A 20,090-nucleotide genomic window follows, 5' to 3' on the forward strand; every position below is an offset into this window, starting at 1 on the left:
GAGATTGTTATATATTATCAAGATGGCCGCCGGCCTCTGAGGCAAGGCGAGGCAGCTGCTCTCACCGTTTTACTGTTTTATTGCCCTATTCTATTGTTCCCATTGGATTGTGCTATTTGTTTACTTCAAGTACTCAAGAATGATCAAGGAGACATGCAAAAAATGCAATTAATTAGAACTTTGGATGAAGGAGCACCCTTTACATTGTGTTATAGTTAATTCAGATAATAAGGGAAGGTCCAAAAGAAAGGTTTGTTACATCTCCTTGGAGTTGGCTGAGATTCTATATTGACTTGATGCTGATTTCCCGGTGGCGTTAAATAAGATGAAAGAGTATGGAAACGGAAATGCAAGCGTGGCATTTTAACACATCTTAAAGGAATTGCCTGAGAAATATCTATGAAAACTAGAATAATAGTAAATCAGTACCGAGCTCTTGAGGTTGCTCTCCAGTAGAGATGAAGTAATATAGGCCGTGAGTATGGTGTTTTGATCCGCTCCATCCTATTTGCAAAGGAAAAATCAGTTAAAACAGGGGTGGAATAGCTCAAAGTCCCCTCCCTAGAGAAATTTTGTTGGGCTTTTCATTTTGCTTCCCTGCAACAATCCCTGGAAATGAAATTCAACCTGCAGTCCTAAGTATACATAAAGATAAAGGTAAAGGGACCCCTGACCATTAGGTCCAATCATGGCCGACTCTGGGGTTGCAGCGCTCATCTCGCTTTATTGGCCGAGGGAGCCGCCGTACAGCTTCCAGGTCATGTGGCAGCATGACTAAGCCGCTTCTGGCGAACCAGAGCAGCGCATGGAAACACCGTTTACCTTCCCGCCGCAGCGGTACCTATTTATCTACTTGCACTTTGACATGCTTTTGAACTGCTAGGTTGGCAGGAGCAGGGACCGAGCAATGGCAGCTCACCCCGTCGCGGGGATTTGAACCGCCACCTTCTGATCGGCAAGTCCTAGGCTCTGTGGTTTAACCCACAGTGCCACCCGCGTCCCTGTAAGTATACATACTTGAGACTTAATACCCTTAAACTAAGGGCTTCTCCACACTTCCTATTGTCCTGCTGCTTTCTCTTCAGCACTCTTGGATTGCCATTCGTTCCGATCTATTGCTAAAGAGCGAGTTTTCCCTTGGAAACGAGCAGGGCAAGGAGAAAACAGCTTGGACCTGTGCTTTTTAGGTATGGCACAAGTGGAAATGTGAACGAGTCCTCATCAGTGGGATTTAATTCTTCCAGATAGCTATGCAGAGACTTGCGCTGTTTCTAATTGTATGAATCTGGTCTGCAAGTCCGCTCACCCCTTTTGGTGCCACAGCGTTGCAGGACGGAGGAGGCTTCACTGGGGGCCCGACAGAGGAATTCAAACTGCAGTGCCCTTCCTGATAGCCGATGGGGGCATAAGCCCCTGCTGCCTATCAGGAACCCGATCCTAGCCTGCACCCTGCTTTGGCAAATGGGGATGCAGGCTGGGACCAGGGCTGTGCCAGGGGGCAGAGCCGATGGTGGGCTTCCCTCGGAGCTGCCCCCTGCCCATTTAATACCTGGGCACTGCCTGTTTGTTCCTGCCCACCCACCCATAATTTACGCTGCTAGTCAATGACTTTGCTGTGGCTACGGTGGTAGCTCTTCTTTATGGGTCCAGGTAGGAATTTGCCCACTGGGCTAATTGGCTCTGACCCGGTGGTTTTGCCTACCTCATAGCAACCGTCACAACTGTTTGGGCATTGGGGCAATCCTGTTTTGGATGGAGGGGAGGTTGTAGTCTCTGCCTGCCCCTCCAAATGCTGGGGTATCCCATTAAAGATATCTGGGGGGGGGAGTGGCCATGTCCATGTGCCCAGGGGGGCCAGGGCCGAAGGCACTCTCTCAGATGGCAGTCACACTATCTGATGTAAGTCTTAGGAACCCCTGCCTGGATTGACCACGCGTCACCTGTGGTGGGCGGGCCGGAAGTATTTAGATTGCCCATGCCCAAGCCAAACCTCTTTCATAGGTATTCAATAAAGTCGTGGACTGTTTTGACCCCAAACCAGTCTTATTGGTCTCTTATTTATATGGGTTGGGGTATGGAAAGTTTGATGCCTGGTCCTGCAATCTTCAGATAAAAGTAGAGCTGTTCTGAACATTTCTTTTTCCCATTGATTGGGTGAGTGAGCGCAAAACAAAACCCTCCCAAAAGTTCATTGGGTAGAGATAATAGATTTATTTGAATTTTTTTTGGAAGGGGCTGCCACGTATCTCACATAACCTTATAAGGTGGTCAAGAGTTTTCTATTTATTCCCTTGTTTCTTCAAGTAAGAAAAGACCCATGCAACTCAGAACAGCACAGAGCTCTCTACAGCGCTCCCTACTGACTGCACTTCCAGGAAACACACTGTAAGGTAAGTGACAACCCCTCACACAAAATTCGAACAATTTTCTCCCCTCCCCAATGAGAAAGCATACTTTGCCCCCCCCCCCATATTTTCAGGAAATTGGGGGCAAGGAGGGTTTCAATCCATTGTATTAAAAATCACATCCCTCAACAGGGGTTGAACCTGTAACACACAAACAATTTCCATTTATACTTTTGTGTCCACAACTTCCCATGGGATTAATCCATTCCCACCTCTAAGGCTTGGTTGTAGATTTTCCCATCCGACTTGAAGCAGCCATCTGGCCCCTGTTTGCTTGAAATCCAGAGGAGTGCTTGATTCAGGATGGTTTCATCTACAAATATAGCAGGTGAGCTCTGTCCAAATGCTTTGTAGACTAAGGTGGTGAGCCTGAAAGGACAAAGAGCAGAGGGGCCTGGGATGAGAACAGCACTTGGCAAAGCAGGAAGAAGTCGAGACCAGAGTCACCACTTCCAATGCTTCAATATGCATAAGGGACTGTATCTATCTGGAATTAGGGAAGCAGGATAAATCCAGGCTGATGAAAAGCTAAGTGGAAGGACGGGAAAGAATCGTTTCCGATTTATAGCAGACATAGAAGCCAACTCCTAGGGGCTGAGGGGTCTTCACCCCCCCATTAAAATATTGGGGAGGCAGAGCCCCCCAAGTTGAAGGGCATTGCCATTCAAATTGTACCCGTGAACAGCATCATGTGATCAATTATGCATGGTAAGGCTTACAATATTTTATTCCGGTTGTCACCCCTGGTAGCAGAGTTTGTTTTTTGTTTTTTAAAGGATTAAGCCAGGGGTCAGCAAACTTTTTCGGGGGGGCGGTCCACTGTCCCTCAGACCTTGTGGGGGGCCGGACCCACCCTCTCCCGAAAGCACCCCCCCTCCCGAAAGGACCCCCCCCACTGCCACTCATGCCGCAGCTGCTGATACCGCCTTGTCTTCGGCAGTGTCGTCATCGTCATCCTCTGCCTCAGCCAGGAATCTGTGGGCCACAAAGCCCATGCTACTGGCCTGGGCGGCAGAGGCACCACTGCTTCCTCCCACTCGGCTCTTGGCCATACGTGGCCACCTCAGCGGGAAGGAAGAGGTGTCGCCCAGAGGTGTTCGCGGCTTTGGATTGGCTGCAGGAGCTTCCTGCAGCCAATCCGAAGCCACGCCAGCATTGTGGAAGTCAGTCCCTGCGCGGTGAGGCCTCTGCGCTGTGCTGGTTTAGCGCGGGGACTGACCGAGCGGGTGGCAGGGTCCGCAAGGTTCAACGGCTGGATTAACGAGCCCGGTGGGCCTTAGTTTGCCGACCCCTAGATTAAGCAGTCACAGATAATAGATCAGTCAATGGATATTATTCTGTGAACTGCCCTGAGACCCGTGGATATAGGGCGGTATACAGGTGAAACTTGAAAAATTAGAATATCATGGACAACTTCGTTTATTTCAGTAATTTAACTTAAAAGGTGAAACTAATATATGAGATAGACTCATGACATGCAAAGCGAGATATGTCAAGCCTTTATTTGCTATTTGCAGTCATTGATGCAAAAGGGGCCCAAACCAAGTACATATGCATGCTTCTACTCCTCAGAGGTCCAGTATTGCTCTATTTGCAATCCTTGTTTTGCTGATTTCATTTAATATTCTAATTTTCTGAGATTGCTAATTTAGGGTTTTCATCAGCTGTATGCCATAATCATCACAATTATAACAAATAAAGACTTGACATATCTCGCTTTGCATGTCATGAGTCTATCTCATGTATTAGTTTCACCTTTTAAGTTGAATTACTGTAATAAATGAACTTTCCCACAATATTCTAATTTTTCGAGTTTCTCCTGTATAAATTCAAATAATAATAATAATAGCCAGCCAAAGTCTAATGGACCCAAATGGATTAGAACAGAGTTTCCCAAACTTGGGTCTCGACTGTTTTTGGACTACAACTCCCATCATCCCTAGCTAGCAGGACTCAAGCGGTCAAGGATGGTGGGAATTGTAGTCCAAAAGCAGCTGGAGGCCCAAGTTTGGGAAACCGTGGATTAGAGCCAGCACTTGCTGAGGGCAAACAAGGGGGGAGGGCTAGTACTTCATGCGTTGCTCATGAGCTTCCCACTTGAAATGGCTGGCCAACTGTTGAAGCTGGATTGAATAGACTCTTGGTCTGATCTAGGAAGACAAACCTATGATGCTTGTACCAGTGGGAGCAGCAGGAAGGAACTCATCTTCCCAAGTGCTCCCAGGTTGGAACCCAGTGCCTTCCTCAGACATTTGGTCCTGGAAGCCCATCAGCCCCATGTCTGAAGGAACAGTGCACCGCCATCTTGTTTCCACTCGAGGCCTTAAAGCAACTTCACAGGTCTTACCAAAGGTTTCCTTCTGCCTCCCTGCTTCCAAAAGTACTGAAGGATCCATCAGGGAGTCTGAATGGCATCTGCCTCTGGTATCCTGAAGTAGAAGAAAAATACAGCAAACCAATTTTTTCAGGTGCTTTCCCCCTTTAACTGTCAAATACATTTCAAGTGAGGAAGATGGCAAGAGCAGAGATGGCCTTCTCAGTGGTGGCATCCTGGCTATGGAATAGGCTCCCTCGGGAGGCTTGCCTGGTGCCTTATATATTTAATAATAATAATTTATAATAATAATTTATTAGTTATACCCCGCCCATCTGGCTGAGTTTCCCCAGCCACTCTGGGCGGCTTCCAAACGAATGTTAAAAACAATACAGCATTAAATATTAAAAACTTCCCTAAACAGGGCTGCCTTCAGATGTCTTTTAAAGAGAAGATAGCTGCTTATTTCCTTCACATCTGAAGGGAGGGCGTTCCACAGGGCGGGCGCCACTACCAAGAAGGCCCTCTGTCTGGTTCCCTGTAACCTCACTTCTTGCAATGAGGGAATCGCCAGAATTACCGTATGCGTCAGGTGGAAAACTTTCTATTCACCCATGCCTGTGAAAGCAAACAAAAACCCCTGGGCTCAATGTTTGAGTTGTGTTTTATTTTATAATCTGAGCTGCTAAATTGGTTTTATTTCTCCTTCACCAGGAAGGAAAGTTTTTATGCTGCATTTTAGGGGGGAAATCTATTCAGTCTGCTTTCCACACTGCACTGACCTGATGTGCCCCAAACTTACCAGCAAATGAGATGATGATTTATTTGTACCCCTCCCATCTGACTGGGTTGATGCACTTTAGATTTTGCAACACAATGTGCATATCGTATATGAAACACTCATACAAAATGCATATTGTACTTGCGAATGCATGGGAAAGCATGTATTTTATGCATGTACATTATGAAATGTACACAACCTGACAGAACATGCCAGTGCCCTCTTTGTGCTCGTGCTATACCTTCATGTGCCTAAACATGTATGGCTGCCTACGTTGCAGCCATTGAAACGAAAGAGCAACTTGGCAGATGCCATCACAAATATCCACGGTGACAGTTTTGAAAAGCGTGTTCTCCTTCATGGAGAGCACGTGTTGCGGTGGGGGCCGCCAGGACACTCCAAAGTTGTGGGGCAAGCTAATTGACCATTGGCCACTGATGCGATTGGGCTTTCCTTGTCGTTGGGAAGAAGTTAATGTTGCCATTTGTTGATTGACAGCCAGAAATGCTAAAACTCCTTGCACGAGGCTAGGGCTTCCTCTTTTTGCCCGTGCATCAGATTGCCCATCCCCCCCCTCCCTAGAATTAGGGTTGTTCGCTTGACCTTGCTATGCCTGTCATGGGGTCGTCTGCTCTTGGGGCAGGGGCCCGGTAGGAATTTTGTCCATCTGGCTGATTGGCTGGGGCGATTTGGTTTTTGCCTACTGCGTAGTAAATCGTCACAACTTGTAAGGTTGCGGTTAGGCATTGGTTTATGGTTTGGTTGGTTGAGAGGCATGGATTGGCTGTGCCTGCCCCTCCAATGCTGCTGCTGCTGCAAGGGATTCCGTTAAAGGAATACAGGGGCTCACTATTGCTTGTCCACCCTGTCAATGGGGCTCGGGCCATTGCAAGAGCTCCTGGCTGCATTTGAGGTGGGCTGAGGGCAGGTTCCCTGCTCCGTCGCTAGCCCCAAGTGTATTCCCCTTTTCTGACTTTCGCAGGCGTGCGGAATGTCAGACTGTCCCCCACGGTGGGGGCAGCTACTCACAACCAATGCCTAAGCAACCACTCACATGTTTGTATTTTAATAAAGTTGTGGCCAAAATTATGCCAAAAATCTTAAACAAAAATTTTGGTGTGATGTGTGAGTTATTGGGGTGGCCCTGGGGACCTCGACACGCAAGTACTTACCAGCATTTAAATTTCGAAGGATCCTGGATTTTTTTTCTTCTGTCAACTGCTTTGTATCAGTCAGGTAGAACAAAATATATAAATGGGACAAGAACATGGCAATATTCTGTTCTGCACAACCATAGGGCATTGGGAGAAGGTTTTCAGCGTTCTTCATGGCTGTGCCCAGAATGTCACCTTGGGAGCAAAAAGAATATGGGCATTTATGCACTGCATGTCACATAGAAACAAACTCCTAAGGGCCGAGGTCCCTTCAGCCCCACCCCACAAAATAGTTGAGGGGGCTGGGGCGTCCAAAAGTTGATGGGCATTTCCATTCAAATGGCGTCCATGAGCTGCATATTGTGATCAATTATGTGGGGCGGGTCTCCAATATTTTATTCAAGTTGGCACCCCGTTGTTGCCTCTACAATGAATGCTGTTTTCATAATAAAATGATTGTCAACAAACTCACAGGGCACGGAGCAAATCCCCTCTAGTTCTCCCCCACCTAGAATATCTGCAATTTTAATCCAATTCTGTCAAAGTTTAAAAAGGAATTAGGGGAAGAAATCTCTACCATATTAGTGAGCCAAATCACAGTCTCCCAAGGGCTACAGGATAAACATGGCTCTTTTCTGAAGCACCAAAATGGGGTCCAAACCAAATCTTTACCCCAGCCAACTATCATGTCTGTAATTAATTCCTGGTTCATTATAAATATAGAACTCCAGGATAAGCACAGAGTAAAGAAGGGAATTGGTACGTGTGTGTTGGGAAGGAGGTTTGATGTTAGAATGGCAAAGGAGCGGCAATTTTTGCCTTTCTCTGCACACTCAGGGGTGCTGAAGACTGCTGTGTTTCAGATCAAGCAATGACTTAGGGGAGACACCTCACAATTACAGTCGTACCTTGGTTGTCAAATGCCTTGGTACTCGTCCGTTTTGGCTCCCGAACGCCGCAAACCTGGAAGTGAGTGTTCTGGTTTGCGAACGTTCTTTAGAACCCGAATGTCCGACGTGGCTTACGCGGTTTCCAATTGAGTGCAGGAAGCTCCTGCAGCCAATCAGAAGCCGCGCCTTGGTTGTCGAATGTTTTTGGAAGTTGAACGGACTTCCGGAATGGATTCCGTTCGACAACCAAGGTAGAACTGTATATTGATGGAGCAATGCCATACCAGAAAAAAAAACATCAAATATGAAATGTCACAACAATCTTACACAAGGCGCAAACAGGAAAGAAAGATTTCAAGTATGATAACATTCTGAGAACTTACCAAGGACATAAAGTGAAGCTTTTTCTGATCCAATCACCAGATTTGAAGGCAAGTTCAAGGTTATTGTTTCAGAGACTGGTGTACCTAAGGATTTACAGCAATAAATAATGGGGACTCGATGTGGGTCCTCTTTCAACATTCTTCATATAGCATGGGAGCCATTGTCATAGCTTTTAAGTGAAGAAACTGGCAAATGGTGGTAATGGAGCTGAAATTAATTTACCCACCACTTATAATTGGATAGCCAGTGAATATTTGACTTCAGTATTTAGGTCTAATCTACACTATACATTTTAAACATTCTTATACCACTTCAACTGTCATGGAGAATCCTGGAAACAGTCGTTTGTTAAGGATGCTGGGAATTCTAGCTCTTTGAGGCCAGCACCCTTAAACTACAGTTCCCAGGACTCCTTGGGAGAAGCCAAAGTTATTGGGTTGTTCTTGTTTTTATTTTGATTGTGTATTTTGTGTTTTTATATTGTGATTTTATCCTGTGAACCACCCTGAGACCTGCAGGTATAGGGCGGTATAGAAATTTAATAAGTAACAATAAAACAATAATGACTGTTAAAGTGCTTTAAATGCATTGTATTGGATACAATGCTATTTAAGGCTCAGGATTGCTGTGGGTCAGGTTATTATTCTCAAACAGTAATTGAAGCTAAGAATTAATGGTATCAATATTTGATATTTTTATTTACAGTATTTCTGTAATGCCTTTAAAAAAATAATATATATATTTAAGGCAGCCAACAATGTAACAGAAAATTCTATTATAACAAACATGTTTGGCAGCTGGTGCAATTATGTATTTTACACCTGCCAAGTAAAACCAAACAAATGGATGTCGAAGTCTAAAAACAATTGTGGAAATAGTGAATTTTCATTCTATGCATGTAGCACATACCTTTTACGCAGATCAGAGAGCTCTGGGTCACCTCCTTCTTGATGCCTTCAGGCTGGATGACAGAGGAAACGTTAAGATGAAAAATACAGAATGCATATCCATCCATCCATCCATCCATTCATTTTCTACACCACCCAAGGATCTCAGGGCATTTAAAAACTCAAAAATGCCTAACGTAATAATGAACAAATATGAAAACAATACCCCCCACAGTTTAAAAGAACGTAAAGCTTGCAATTAGATAGCAACAGAAGCCAGAATAATACAGAGCATCCATTAGCTGCCTGCAAAGTTCTCATGTGCTTCATTTGAAGACCCTCCAGATTGCAGGTCTCAGTTAATCCATACCAGTGGAGGAACAATTTGCTATCTATTCCTCCTCATTTGGGACTGTCAGCTAGCTTCTGCTTTCCACCCATGTACTTCTAGGCTTCCACAATGCATCATGCCAAACCTATGCACACACTGGGCAACCCCTTGTAAGGACCTGTTCCTCTTCGTAGCTGCATTTGTGCTCATATACCACCAGTATCGGGATGCGGGTGGCGCTGTGGCTTAAACCACAGAGCCTAGGACTTGCTGATCAGAAGGTTGGCAGTTCGAATCCCCGCAATGGGGTGAGCTCCCGTTCCTCGGTCCCTGCTCCTGCCAACCTAGCAGTTCGAAAGCACGTCAAAGTGCAAGTAGATAAATAGGTACAGCTCTGGCGGGAAGGTAAACAGCGTTTCCGTGCGCTGCTCTGGTTCGCCACAAGCGGCTTAATCATGCTGGCCACATGACCCGGAAGCTGTACGCCGGCTCCCTCGGCCAATAAAGCGAGATGAGCGCTGCAACCCCAGTCGGTCACGACTAGACCTAATGGTCAGGGGTCCCTTTACCTTTTACCACCAGTATCAGCTGGTGTGGTGGGGCAGAGACATCCTCTCAGCATCCAAATCACTGCAGCTTCCCTGGACTTGCTGGGAACCTGAAGGCCCTTTTCCTGCCTCTCTCCATCTGGCCCGGGGAGGGGGGGCTGACAGGCTTCATAAGAACTGCTGCTGCTGCCCAGCTAGGACTGGGGTATTTTGGGAAAAGTTTAATCAGGAGTTTTTGTTGTTATTGATATTAATTTTTTGTATCTGTGTTTTTATGTGCAAATTGTTCAGTTTGGTTATGTAGTTTTTGATGTGTTTTATTGATTTTTATGACTACTTTGCTCTGTTTGCAATTATGTAAATCTTTTCATATTGTGAGCTGCCTTGAGCATTATTTTAACTGTGGAAAGGCGGCATACAAATGAAATGATGATGATGATGATGATGAGGTAAAAAAGGACCCCTGGACGGTTAAGTCCAGTCAAAGGCGACTGTGGGGTTGCTTTCAGGCCGAGGGAGCTGGTGTTGGTCCACAGTCCAGCAGGACTAAACCGCTTCTGGCGTAACGGAACACCATAATGGAAGCCAGAGTGCATGGAAACGCCATTTACCTTCCCACCGCAACAGTACCTATTTATCTACTTGCACTGGCGTGCTTTTGAGCTGCTAGGTTGGCAGGAGCTGGGACAGAGCAACGGGAGCTCACCCCATCGCAGGGATTCGAACCGCTGATCTTCTGATCGGCAAGCCCAAGAGGCTCAGTGGTTTAGACCACAGCGCCACCTGCGTCCCCTTATGATGATGATGATGATGGGTGGGGGATGTCAGCGATGCTCCTTCACTGAGAGGGAATGAGAACGTAGGCATAGAATGAAATCAGATAAGCGTGGAATGCAGAGGGGAGGGAGCAGCAGCAGGGAGCAGCCGTAACTTGATCTCTGGACACAGGGAAAGAATGCAAGTTGTCAGCTCAGACAGTGACACAGATACAGGAGTACAGGGAGCACTCTCTCCAAAATCTCGTTGAATCACGAGACTGGCCAAGAAGCGAGAAAAGGACAGGAAGAGAAGGTGGAGGTTTTCCTATTGTGGGGAAAGGGGGCGGAGCTCAGTTCTGGCAACTGTGCTATCTGAGGAGGACGGAGATTAGCTGAGCTCTGACTGGGACGTTTTTATTTGACTAATAAATCTGAAGTAATTAACTTCCAGAGTCGTCTCGTGTGTGTGAGAGAGAGATCTAAGCCTTACAGGGCAGGGCAGGAGTGAAGTCAGGGCTGCACAAATGAATCCAAGCCAGTCCTCTTGCCTGTAAACCTTTGCAGCTCCAACTCCAACCTCTCCACCACTAAATGACACTGGTTGCTAATGTGCACCACTATGGTTCACAAAACCCTTTTCCATCTCTTGCAGATGCCAAGGTTTTCATGCTTACCTCAACCAAAAGCGGCTTGATCACGGTGTCCCTTCGTCCTGCGCTCAGCTCAGTTCCTTTGGCTTCAGCAGTGATACTGAAATTCACCATACCTGAAAGAAGGAATGGAAAGAAAACTTACATATCGGGTGGGAAGCCAGCTTTTAAATTTGTATTCAGAATCAGAAGAATCTTTATTTGCACCAGCCACTAGCCATAGCAATAAAATAAAATGTACTGAAGATAGAGGCAAAAACTTAACTATACAAAATACATTTTGGAGGTTTGCATCAACCATGAAATAATAGATCTTATTCTAACTGCCCCCACTAAAAACCTTGCAGTTTTTGCTGTCACCTGATCATCTTGATCTACTAAATGAAAGGACACAGTAGCAATGGTTGAGCGACCCGACATTGACAATAATAGAAGGGTAATAAACCTCACTCCTCAAATCTTTGTATTTAATTTGTATTAATCTGGTGACATTTGTTAAAAATTATGAAAAATCAATAAAAAATAACTGGCAAAAAACCCACAAACTTACATGTAAAGTCCAAATTGTCACCGCCATGGCACTGAAGCAAGAAGAGCAGCATATATATTCCCTTGTATGTTGCATGTTTTAGATAACTAATATACAAATCATTTATAATGTACATAGGGCATTCCTAGCAGTAAACAGTAGCAGCTTGTTTCTTGCTCGAAGCCATAAGGATTATCAGGGTTTCCAGTTTCATTTGTCATTTCATTTCATTAAAAATACATTTATTTATTTTTCTAAGTTGCAATTTGGGGAGAAATTCAAGAAATTCAGAGGAAAGCTAAAATTGCAAAATTCTGCAAGAGAAGATGATTACCCAGTCTTTGAGGGGTAATTCTCCACGTGTAGGATTGTGTTTCATTCGCACAGATTCTTACGGAGTTGTTCCCTGGAGACAGCTTTTCTGCTTTGAAATCCTGAGACTCTTCCAGCTTAACATCGATCTGAGAGCAGGGAAAACAGTGACAATAGTGTTGTAAGTTTGTGGAGTCGCCTGGGCTGCCCTTCTACTTCTGGGGTGGCAGACACTGAATTTAGCATGTTAAAATATAAGACATGTTGTTGTTGTTGTTGTTTTAAAAAAAGCCAGGCTGGCTTCCTGATGAAATAATCGTCTGAAGAGATGGACCATTAAGAGAACGCAAAAGATAGGGTAATGGCGCATCACAAAGGCCATCAGCAAGTCACACAGTCTCTTCCTGGAATCACACACCACTTGGAGACTGGGGTGGTGTGTAACAATATAAAATAAGGAGCTGTCAAGTGCCAATTAAAACCTAGAATGTACAACTGCTATCTTGACTTGGGAGCAAATTACAAGCAGTACCGGATTTCACCCTGTGAAGTCCCCATGGCAATCGAAATCTTGACACACACACCCCTCACAAATTATCTAGAGGAATAACATTGAACTAAGTAAGCTTGGTTGTCATTTTCTTTCAAGATCAAATCTGGCCTGGGAGAGTGGAGTGCTTGACTGACTCCAGCTACAAAAGCTGAGGCTGTTGAACAGATTCTTGGGCTGGAGTATTGTTTACGGGGGGTTGAGAGAGCTGTTGCTGTTATTGAGATTGTTGTTGTATCTTTAGTTTTAGATCTTATGATTTACGTGGAAATTGTTTCCATTTGGTTGTGTACTTTTTGAAGTGTTTTATTTATTGTTTATGACTTCTGTTAAGTTTGTAATTATGTAAATCTTATCATGTTGTAAGCCGCCTTCAGCATAGTTTCAACTATGGAAAGGCGCCATACAAATAAAATGATGATGATGATAATATTTTGATCCATTGTCACAGGGCCCCTATAAAAGGTGGTGGTGGGGGCCCCATAGGCTAGTACCTACTCTGACCTATTTGGTAATCCAGCACTGATTACAAGGCATTTTTCCTACTCTTGCAACTTGCATTCCTGGACCAGAAAATGCCAAGAGCTCAGATGATCACAATCCAGGAACGACTGTAACTGTCTTACAGCTGAATCTTGTAAAAGGCACCCCTAGTGACCAAGGACTTCTGAGTCTCCAGTGATGGCACTACATCTAAGAGCACTGCCAGGCTACTCACCTGCTTCTTTAGGGAGAGTGCAGCCCCATCCAGGGCAGCCAACATACTGACTTCCTGGAGTCAGGTACACTACGCGGCAAATACGTATTTGCCCTGCCTGAATGACTGGCTGCATTTTAGCTAGATTGGCCCTCTCTCTTTAGACTTTCCTCTTGCCCTCTGAGGTCCTGCTCACAGATAGAACAGGAAAGCACCCAAGGAAAGTGAATGATGAGTAAAGGATTGTGGATTCTTCAGTTCCAGCTCTCCTAAATTATGTAAGATGCCAAGTCATAATAGCAGCTAAAGCAAGTTTTTTAAAAATAAAATTTGCCTGCAGGGACAGGGTTTCTGTAATGTGTTCCACTTCTGTGTTTTGCTACCCTGTTATGTATTCAGTGGTCTGTGTTTGCCTGAGCTTGAGTCTGGTCTAAGCATTCTGGATTTGGGCCTCTGCCACCGGCCCTTGAACTCTGAGTTGTGATTTGAAGCTTGGAAGTTTAAACAGCCAATCATGTTGGGAATCAGAGTGGCCCAGGCAGCAGCAGCAGAAGAAGAAGAAGAAGAAGAGGAGGAGGAGGAGGAGGAGTAGTTTGGATTTGATATCTCGCTTTATCACTACCCAAAGGAGTCTCAAAGCGGCTCACCACCTCCTTTCCCTTCCTCCCCACAACAAACACTCTTGTGAGGTGGGTGGGGCTGAGAGACTTCAAAGAAGTGTGACTAACCCAAGGTCACCCAGCAGCTGCCTGTGGAGGAGCGGGGAAGTGAACCCGGTTCACCAGATTACGAGTCCACCACTCTTAACCACTACACCACACTGGTTCTCAGGAAACTGTTTCCCAGTTATGTAGTTCAATAAAGGTTCTTGCTGTTATCACTGTGTCTTGCCTCATGGGAATCCGCCTTCACTTCATACCCTGTATTAGGTTTTAAGAGCACTAACTGGAGACAGAAGAACGTACCTCAATGCAGTCGTCCAGGAAATTGAAGACATTGCCTTTAAAAAGGAATACTTCCCCTCGGATAGTGGAGTAGGGCATAGCCGGCTCAACAAAAAATGGCTGAAAAGCTGTCAGGGAGGCAATTCCTGAGAGGCCAAACCCAATGTTGTCGTTCATGCAGAATGCATTGGCTTCCCATTCAGTGATGGTGTCAGGCACGGTGTATGAGAGATTGGCTTTCCCACTAGAACTGAAGCATAAGAGGACAAAGTTGTAGACTCTTTTCGCATGGATCTATGTCTACAATTAAATTTGTTACTAATATAAGCTTCATACCATTTAAGAGTATGTATATGCCCCAAATATCTTTATATACTAAAATAAAAATATTGTGGATGGATTTTCCACTGAAAGCTATTGCTATCAGTAGCAGCTCCCAAATTTATACAATAAATATCCCATACAGTACAGTGCTCTTCAGCACTTGAGTGTGCGTATGTGTTTTTCCCACAAGTTGCCCAAATATCTAAAAATAAAAACCATAATGAAGAAAGGATTATCCAGCTAAATGAGGTTCTAATAATTCTCTCAACTTTTTTTCACACAAGGACTCTTAAACGGAATCCAGAAAATGAAAATAAAAATAACAAGGTAGAATAGTAGAAAGACTCACTCAACCCAAAGCAGCTGCCAAAAGAATGTTTCAGGAAAGTATGTTCTCAATGTGCTTGTACCCCCAGCTGCAGCACTAAAAGCAACTCCGTCTGAAAAACAAAGAAAGGACAAAATGAAGAGAGAAAACGGAGTTTGGCTCCCATAACAGAAATAATACTGAAGAGGTTTAGTGTTTAATGGTGAAATTAATGCTTCACATTAAAAGGACATCAAGCAGGAATGATGTTGAAACTATGGATAACCTCCTTTTGCCAGCTCTAAGGGTCATGATACATCAACATGGCACACTACTGCTGCCATTATGCAAAATAAGATTTCAGCATTTCTAAATCTGGGAAATAGTGATAGCCTTCAACAAGGGACTTCCTCTATTTTTTTTTACCTTTATCAGAAACTCTGTGGCTCCTATGTCTGTTGCTGCCAAATGAGAAGTGACATTTGTCACATGAGGTGGACTTTTAAACAAATTACCAGTGTGGTGGGGTCCTGTCCCCTGAACTAGACTGAGATCGTGGCATGAGAGGCAGGAGGCATTAAGACTTTGCTCTCGCCCTGATCTCAGTTGTAATCCCACAATCCTAATGCCGGCTGCTCACAATGGGACAAAAGCTTTCATTGGGGTTGACTGTTCATTAAAAAGAAAACGAAGCCACATATAAGGCCAAATGAAACATCTAGTTTGATTGTCTCTCAGTGTGGGTAAAACTAATAAGGGGAATACCATAATAATATCACTATGGTTTTGCTAATTAATAGCGAGTCTAAACATTTTCTTAAAAAAAAAAAAGACTTTGGAGGGAGGCTGAATCTTATTTTATGCCTTGCAATGTGCTAGCATGACACCATATGCACTGAGAAAGACCATAGAAAGGACTTCACCTGAAAGGAAATATGAATTGTCTGTTTCGCTTTACATGTGAAATGGATTGAAACAATCAGCCTAAAACAGAACAGCCCATCACCCTTAAAACATTTCAATGGGTCCTTCTCCAACCTTTTTCCATAATACGAGGTTCATCCTCAGGATAATCAGACGAAATCTTCTTGCATTCAAAGTCACTTTGGCATACAACGGGCTTTTGTAGTGTAGAGTTGGTGAAAACCTTGAGACCCAAGTTCTTAAAAGGAATAGATAAAATGCTGTTTAACTGATTTCTTTAGACAACCAAACCTACCACACTTTCTAAGACCTTCTCGTTGATAATATGGTTCTTTCTAGGTGAGGTGAATTATTTATCCAGAGTAGCACACATACTTCAGGCCACCTCATTGGTTCTTCACATACTTTTATAACTTACTAACTGGGATTAAGGGGCTAAAGTGCCGTTAGTTGACCAGTGTTGATTACATTGCTACAGTCATTTGCTCATGAAAACTGAATCCATCTATTTCAGGAAGAGGTGATCTATAATACAAGGGCGATCTATAATAAAAGACACGGGTGGCGCTATGGTCTGAACCACTGAGCCCCTTGGGCTTGCCAATTGGAAGGTCGGCAGTTCAAATCCCCGTGACAGGGTGAGCTCCCATTGCTCAGTCCCAGCTCCTGCCAACCTATCAGTTCAAAAGCATGCCAGTGCAAGTAGATAAATAGGAAGCGCTGCGAGGGGAAGGTAAACAGTGTTTCTGTGCGCTCTGGTTTCCGTCACGGTGTCCCGTTGCTCTAGAAGTGGTTTAGTCATGCTGGCCACATGATCCAGAAAGCTGTCTGTGGACAAATACTGACTCCTTTGGTCTGAAAGCGAGATGAGCGCCGCAACCCCATAGTCGCCTTTGACTGGACTTAACCGTCCAGGGGACCTTTAAAGGTAAAGGTAAAGGGACCCCTGACCATTAGGTCCAGTTGTGGCCGACTCTGGGGTTGTGGCGCTCATCTCGCTTTACTGGCTGAGGGAACAGGCGTACAGCTTCTGGGTCATGTGGCCAGCATGACTAAGCCGCTTCTGGCGAACCAGAGCAGCGCACGGAAATGCTGCTTACCTTCCCGCCAGAGCGGTACCTATTTATCTACTTGCACTTTGATGTTCTTTCGATATGCTAGGTTGGCAGGAGCAGGGACCGAGCAACGGGAGCTCACCCCATCACGGGGATTCGAATGGCTGACCTTCTGATCGGCAAGCCCTAGGCTCTGTGATTTAACCCACAGCGCCACCCGCTAGGGATCTTTACCTTTACCTTAAAAGAGCACCACTCATGCTCAGCTCTGCTCTAGATCATAACTGGTTTTCAGTACTAGCCATAAACAAGTTGCCCTCCCCAAAACCAGCAGTGCCAGTCCCAATATAAGCATAGAGACAAACATACCCTGAAAACGTCATAGACATTGCCGTCATCAGTCACATTCACAGGTATGTAGAATTGGCCATCAAAGAAAGTATTTTTCAGCTCAACGCATGGGTCTTTAGGGGTATCTTCAAGGTTCAACCCATTATAATAATAGCCATAAAGTTCTTGATAAGGAAGGCGAGAGTACACCTGGTGAGAAATGAATAATGAACACAGATGAGACCTGGAGGAGCATGAAAGCCTGCCTTACATGAGCAGGGGCAGTGCTTTTTTCCCCTGTGTACGCATACCTCTAAACATTTTGTGAATCTAAGTTTGGCCTCATTGAGGGGCAGTATTTCAATATGAGTAGGGAAATGAGAGTACCCCTAAACATTTTTTTTTTTAGAAAAAAAGCACCGAGCCGTGATATCTACAAGCAAACATCAAGATGGGCATTCCAGTTATGGAGATTGCTGAAGGTTTATAGGTAAAATCATTCTTATTCTGCATGCCCTTTAATGGCTTAATATATGAGTGGAAATCTATTGCGTGGACAGGCGGAGTCCCCAGATCCCGCGCGGTCCCCCTGTCATGTGGAATAACGACTCAAGACTACGTGCTATGGGATTAAATTGGCCACAACTTTATTAAATTTCAAATGTGGGTAGACCTTGGCTCAGGCATTGGGCGTTCTCCCTCCCCAGTCCCCAGCCGGGGACCTAGGGAGCATCAGGGTTATCCAGTGTGGGGGGGGGGGGGATGGGCCGACTCTGGAGAACATATGTTCAAGCAGAGATAGCCGCCCCCGTAACGCCGCCGCCGCAGGGGAGAGCAATGACGACCTTTCGGCGTACGGTCAAAGCCTCCCTTCAGAAAACCCCTTTAACGGGGAACCCTAGTATCGCCGCCGCAAAGAGGAAGATGGACAAAAGGATTCCGCCCAAGGCCTGATACCGCCAAAGTTGTGATGTTTTGCTACGGGAAAGGCGAAACCTTTAACAGCGACCTTAACGTAGCAGTGCCCGCATACCTGTGAAGAAAAGTTAACCTGCAAAACCTCTGAAGAAAAGTTAACCTGCAAATAAGACATTAACTGAGGGTGGATAGGGTGGGAGAAGCTCTGGAGCCAAGTGAGGATTCCCAGGTAAGATCCTCCCTCTATTGTGTGGCAGGTAATCCCTCCCCTACCTGCCCTGGTCTCCTTGGCAACGCTTCCCCCAGGTGGGATTGGACAACTGACTGAGGTAGGCGGAGACCTCCAGGTATCCCACCTGAGGGAAGGCAAACCAAGCCTATGCTGTTGGCGCCGCTCCAGATCTAGGGGCTGCGCGCGTCCACGCAAAGGGCGCCCCCCGTTTTAAGCGTGGAGCGGTCATTCCTTCTGATTTTTCTTCAGCAGATGAAGCATGCCTGGAACACAACGTAGTCAAAGCTTTTCATTAGCAAGACCTATTTAATTAATATTTTTCAGTGCACAGTAGAATATTGCACCTTTTCCTATATCGCACAGCTGGGATGAGGAGTCAAAGAAATTTCATGCAGGCCTATTCACTAAGATATGGTTGTAATAGTCTTTTTCTCATTCCCTGTAGAACTGAATAGCTTCATAAGCAAATATGGTTATCATTACTGTTCTTTTCTTTGAAAAACATTTGCATAAAATGCCATCCTGCCGCAGGTGTGTCAAGGAAAATGTATGGGCCGCCCTCGAGAAGATCAATGAACAGAAATTTCTAGAAAAAAATGGTACTTGGCCACATTAAGGAGCCTCTTGCTTCCCAGTTTCTGGTGGGGAAAGATAACATGCCTGTTCTGTTCTTGGTTTCAGGTAACGGTCTCTATAAGCCCCAAAGAAATTTGGTATTATTAGCTAAACCTCCTCAAAATCATAAGCAGGCTGCATTTAAAAAAATCATTCTTCAAGGTTCTGAAGGATTCTGTCACCCATATCTTTAAAAAATATGTCTAGAACAGAACAACTCAGCATAAAGCAGACCTAAATACAAGTGGGTCTCTAAGGGTTTCTCACAGAGCTATACAACACAAGGGGAGGATTTCTGGTGCCAGAGGAGTAGACAACCTGATTCTGTGCTCATTTCTATAGATGGTGGCTTTCAGTGGTGGGACCACTGAAAGGAGACCTAATACTTGGGATGGCTCTGGGTTGAAGGTGCATCAAAAATCCAGGACTCACACTCTCAGGAGTCAGATCTTCTCCAGGCCTCAGAAGCAGAACGCTCTTATCCACAGCCCGCAAGGCACAGAATGAGTTGCTGGCAGCTTTGAGGTTAAGGCCAATTCCTGAGGCTGGCAGTGCTTCTTTCTGAGAGAACTGCAGGCTGACCTGGAATTGAATGGAGATGTCAGATATCTGTCAGGGGATCATCTCAGAAGTTATTTTGGTACAGTCTCCACCCATAGCTATTCTGTCTGTTGTGAATGCCTACTTAACAGCTACTGTATATATTCCCCTGGCAATTAGCCATAGCTGTCAACTTACGGATTTGAAAATAAGGGACCAGCAGCCTTGAAAATAAGGGATCAGCAGCCAAAATAAGGGATTTTCAGAGCACAGGTATGTTCGACTTCTGAGCCCCTCCGAGCCAAAGGCATAAAGCCCAGCCAGCAGCCAAATGAAGCCTCAAGCGATGGTTCCCACAGCACAGCAACCCGGCAAAGGGGATGCAGCAAGGAAAACCACCGTCACCTCTCCGCTGGGAAGCGCTGAGCAAAGGTGAGTCCCCAGGCAACATGGCCATTTTGATCTGCACAAGGCATGCAAGCTCCACCCCCCAGTCATTCTTCGACTCCTTATTGGGTGAGCAATTCAGCCAAGCAACACAGTTGGAGCCTCCCTCCTCCCTGACCGGCAGGGAGGGGAGTTCCTTTGAAACTCGGGAAATTTAAGGGACATCATCAATAAGGGACAGCAGCGGGACACGGGGCTGGAATAAGGGACTTTCCCACCAAATAAGAAATGGTTGACAGCTATGGCAATTAGCACAGCATATAA

General features: G+C 45.2%; 1 protein-coding gene across 2 annotated transcripts in view; it reads right to left on the bottom strand.

Annotated features, from left to right (window-relative positions):
• LOC308466689 (ovostatin-like) overlaps window positions 1-20,090 on the bottom strand; it is a 48,508-nt gene that overhangs the window by 7,446 nt on the left and 20,972 nt on the right. For both annotated transcript variants that reach the window (XM_080987715.1, XM_080987714.1), the window contains 13 exons: window positions 19,272-19,421; window positions 17,114-17,284; window positions 15,804-15,927; window positions 14,808-14,898; window positions 14,156-14,384; window positions 11,966-12,092; window positions 11,127-11,218; window positions 8,838-8,889; window positions 7,928-8,011; window positions 6,673-6,849; window positions 4,753-4,834; window positions 2,618-2,774; window positions 430-504 (listed from right to left, as the gene is read on the bottom strand). In XM_080987715.1, the coding sequence (XP_080843841.1) occupies window positions 430-504; window positions 2,618-2,774; window positions 4,753-4,834; window positions 6,673-6,849; window positions 7,928-8,011; window positions 8,838-8,889; window positions 11,127-11,218; window positions 11,966-12,092; window positions 14,156-14,384; window positions 14,808-14,898; window positions 15,804-15,927; window positions 17,114-17,284; window positions 19,272-19,421 (1,611 nt within the window). The remainder of the gene's footprint in view (window positions 1-429; window positions 505-2,617; window positions 2,775-4,752; window positions 4,835-6,672; window positions 6,850-7,927; window positions 8,012-8,837; window positions 8,890-11,126; window positions 11,219-11,965; window positions 12,093-14,155; window positions 14,385-14,807; window positions 14,899-15,803; window positions 15,928-17,113; window positions 17,285-19,271; window positions 19,422-20,090) is intronic.

Source organism: Podarcis pityusensis (genome assembly GCF_964106645.2).
Source record: "Podarcis pityusensis genome assembly, chromosome: 17".
Lineage (NCBI taxonomy): Eukaryota > Metazoa > Chordata > Lepidosauria > Squamata > Lacertidae > Podarcis > Podarcis pityusensis.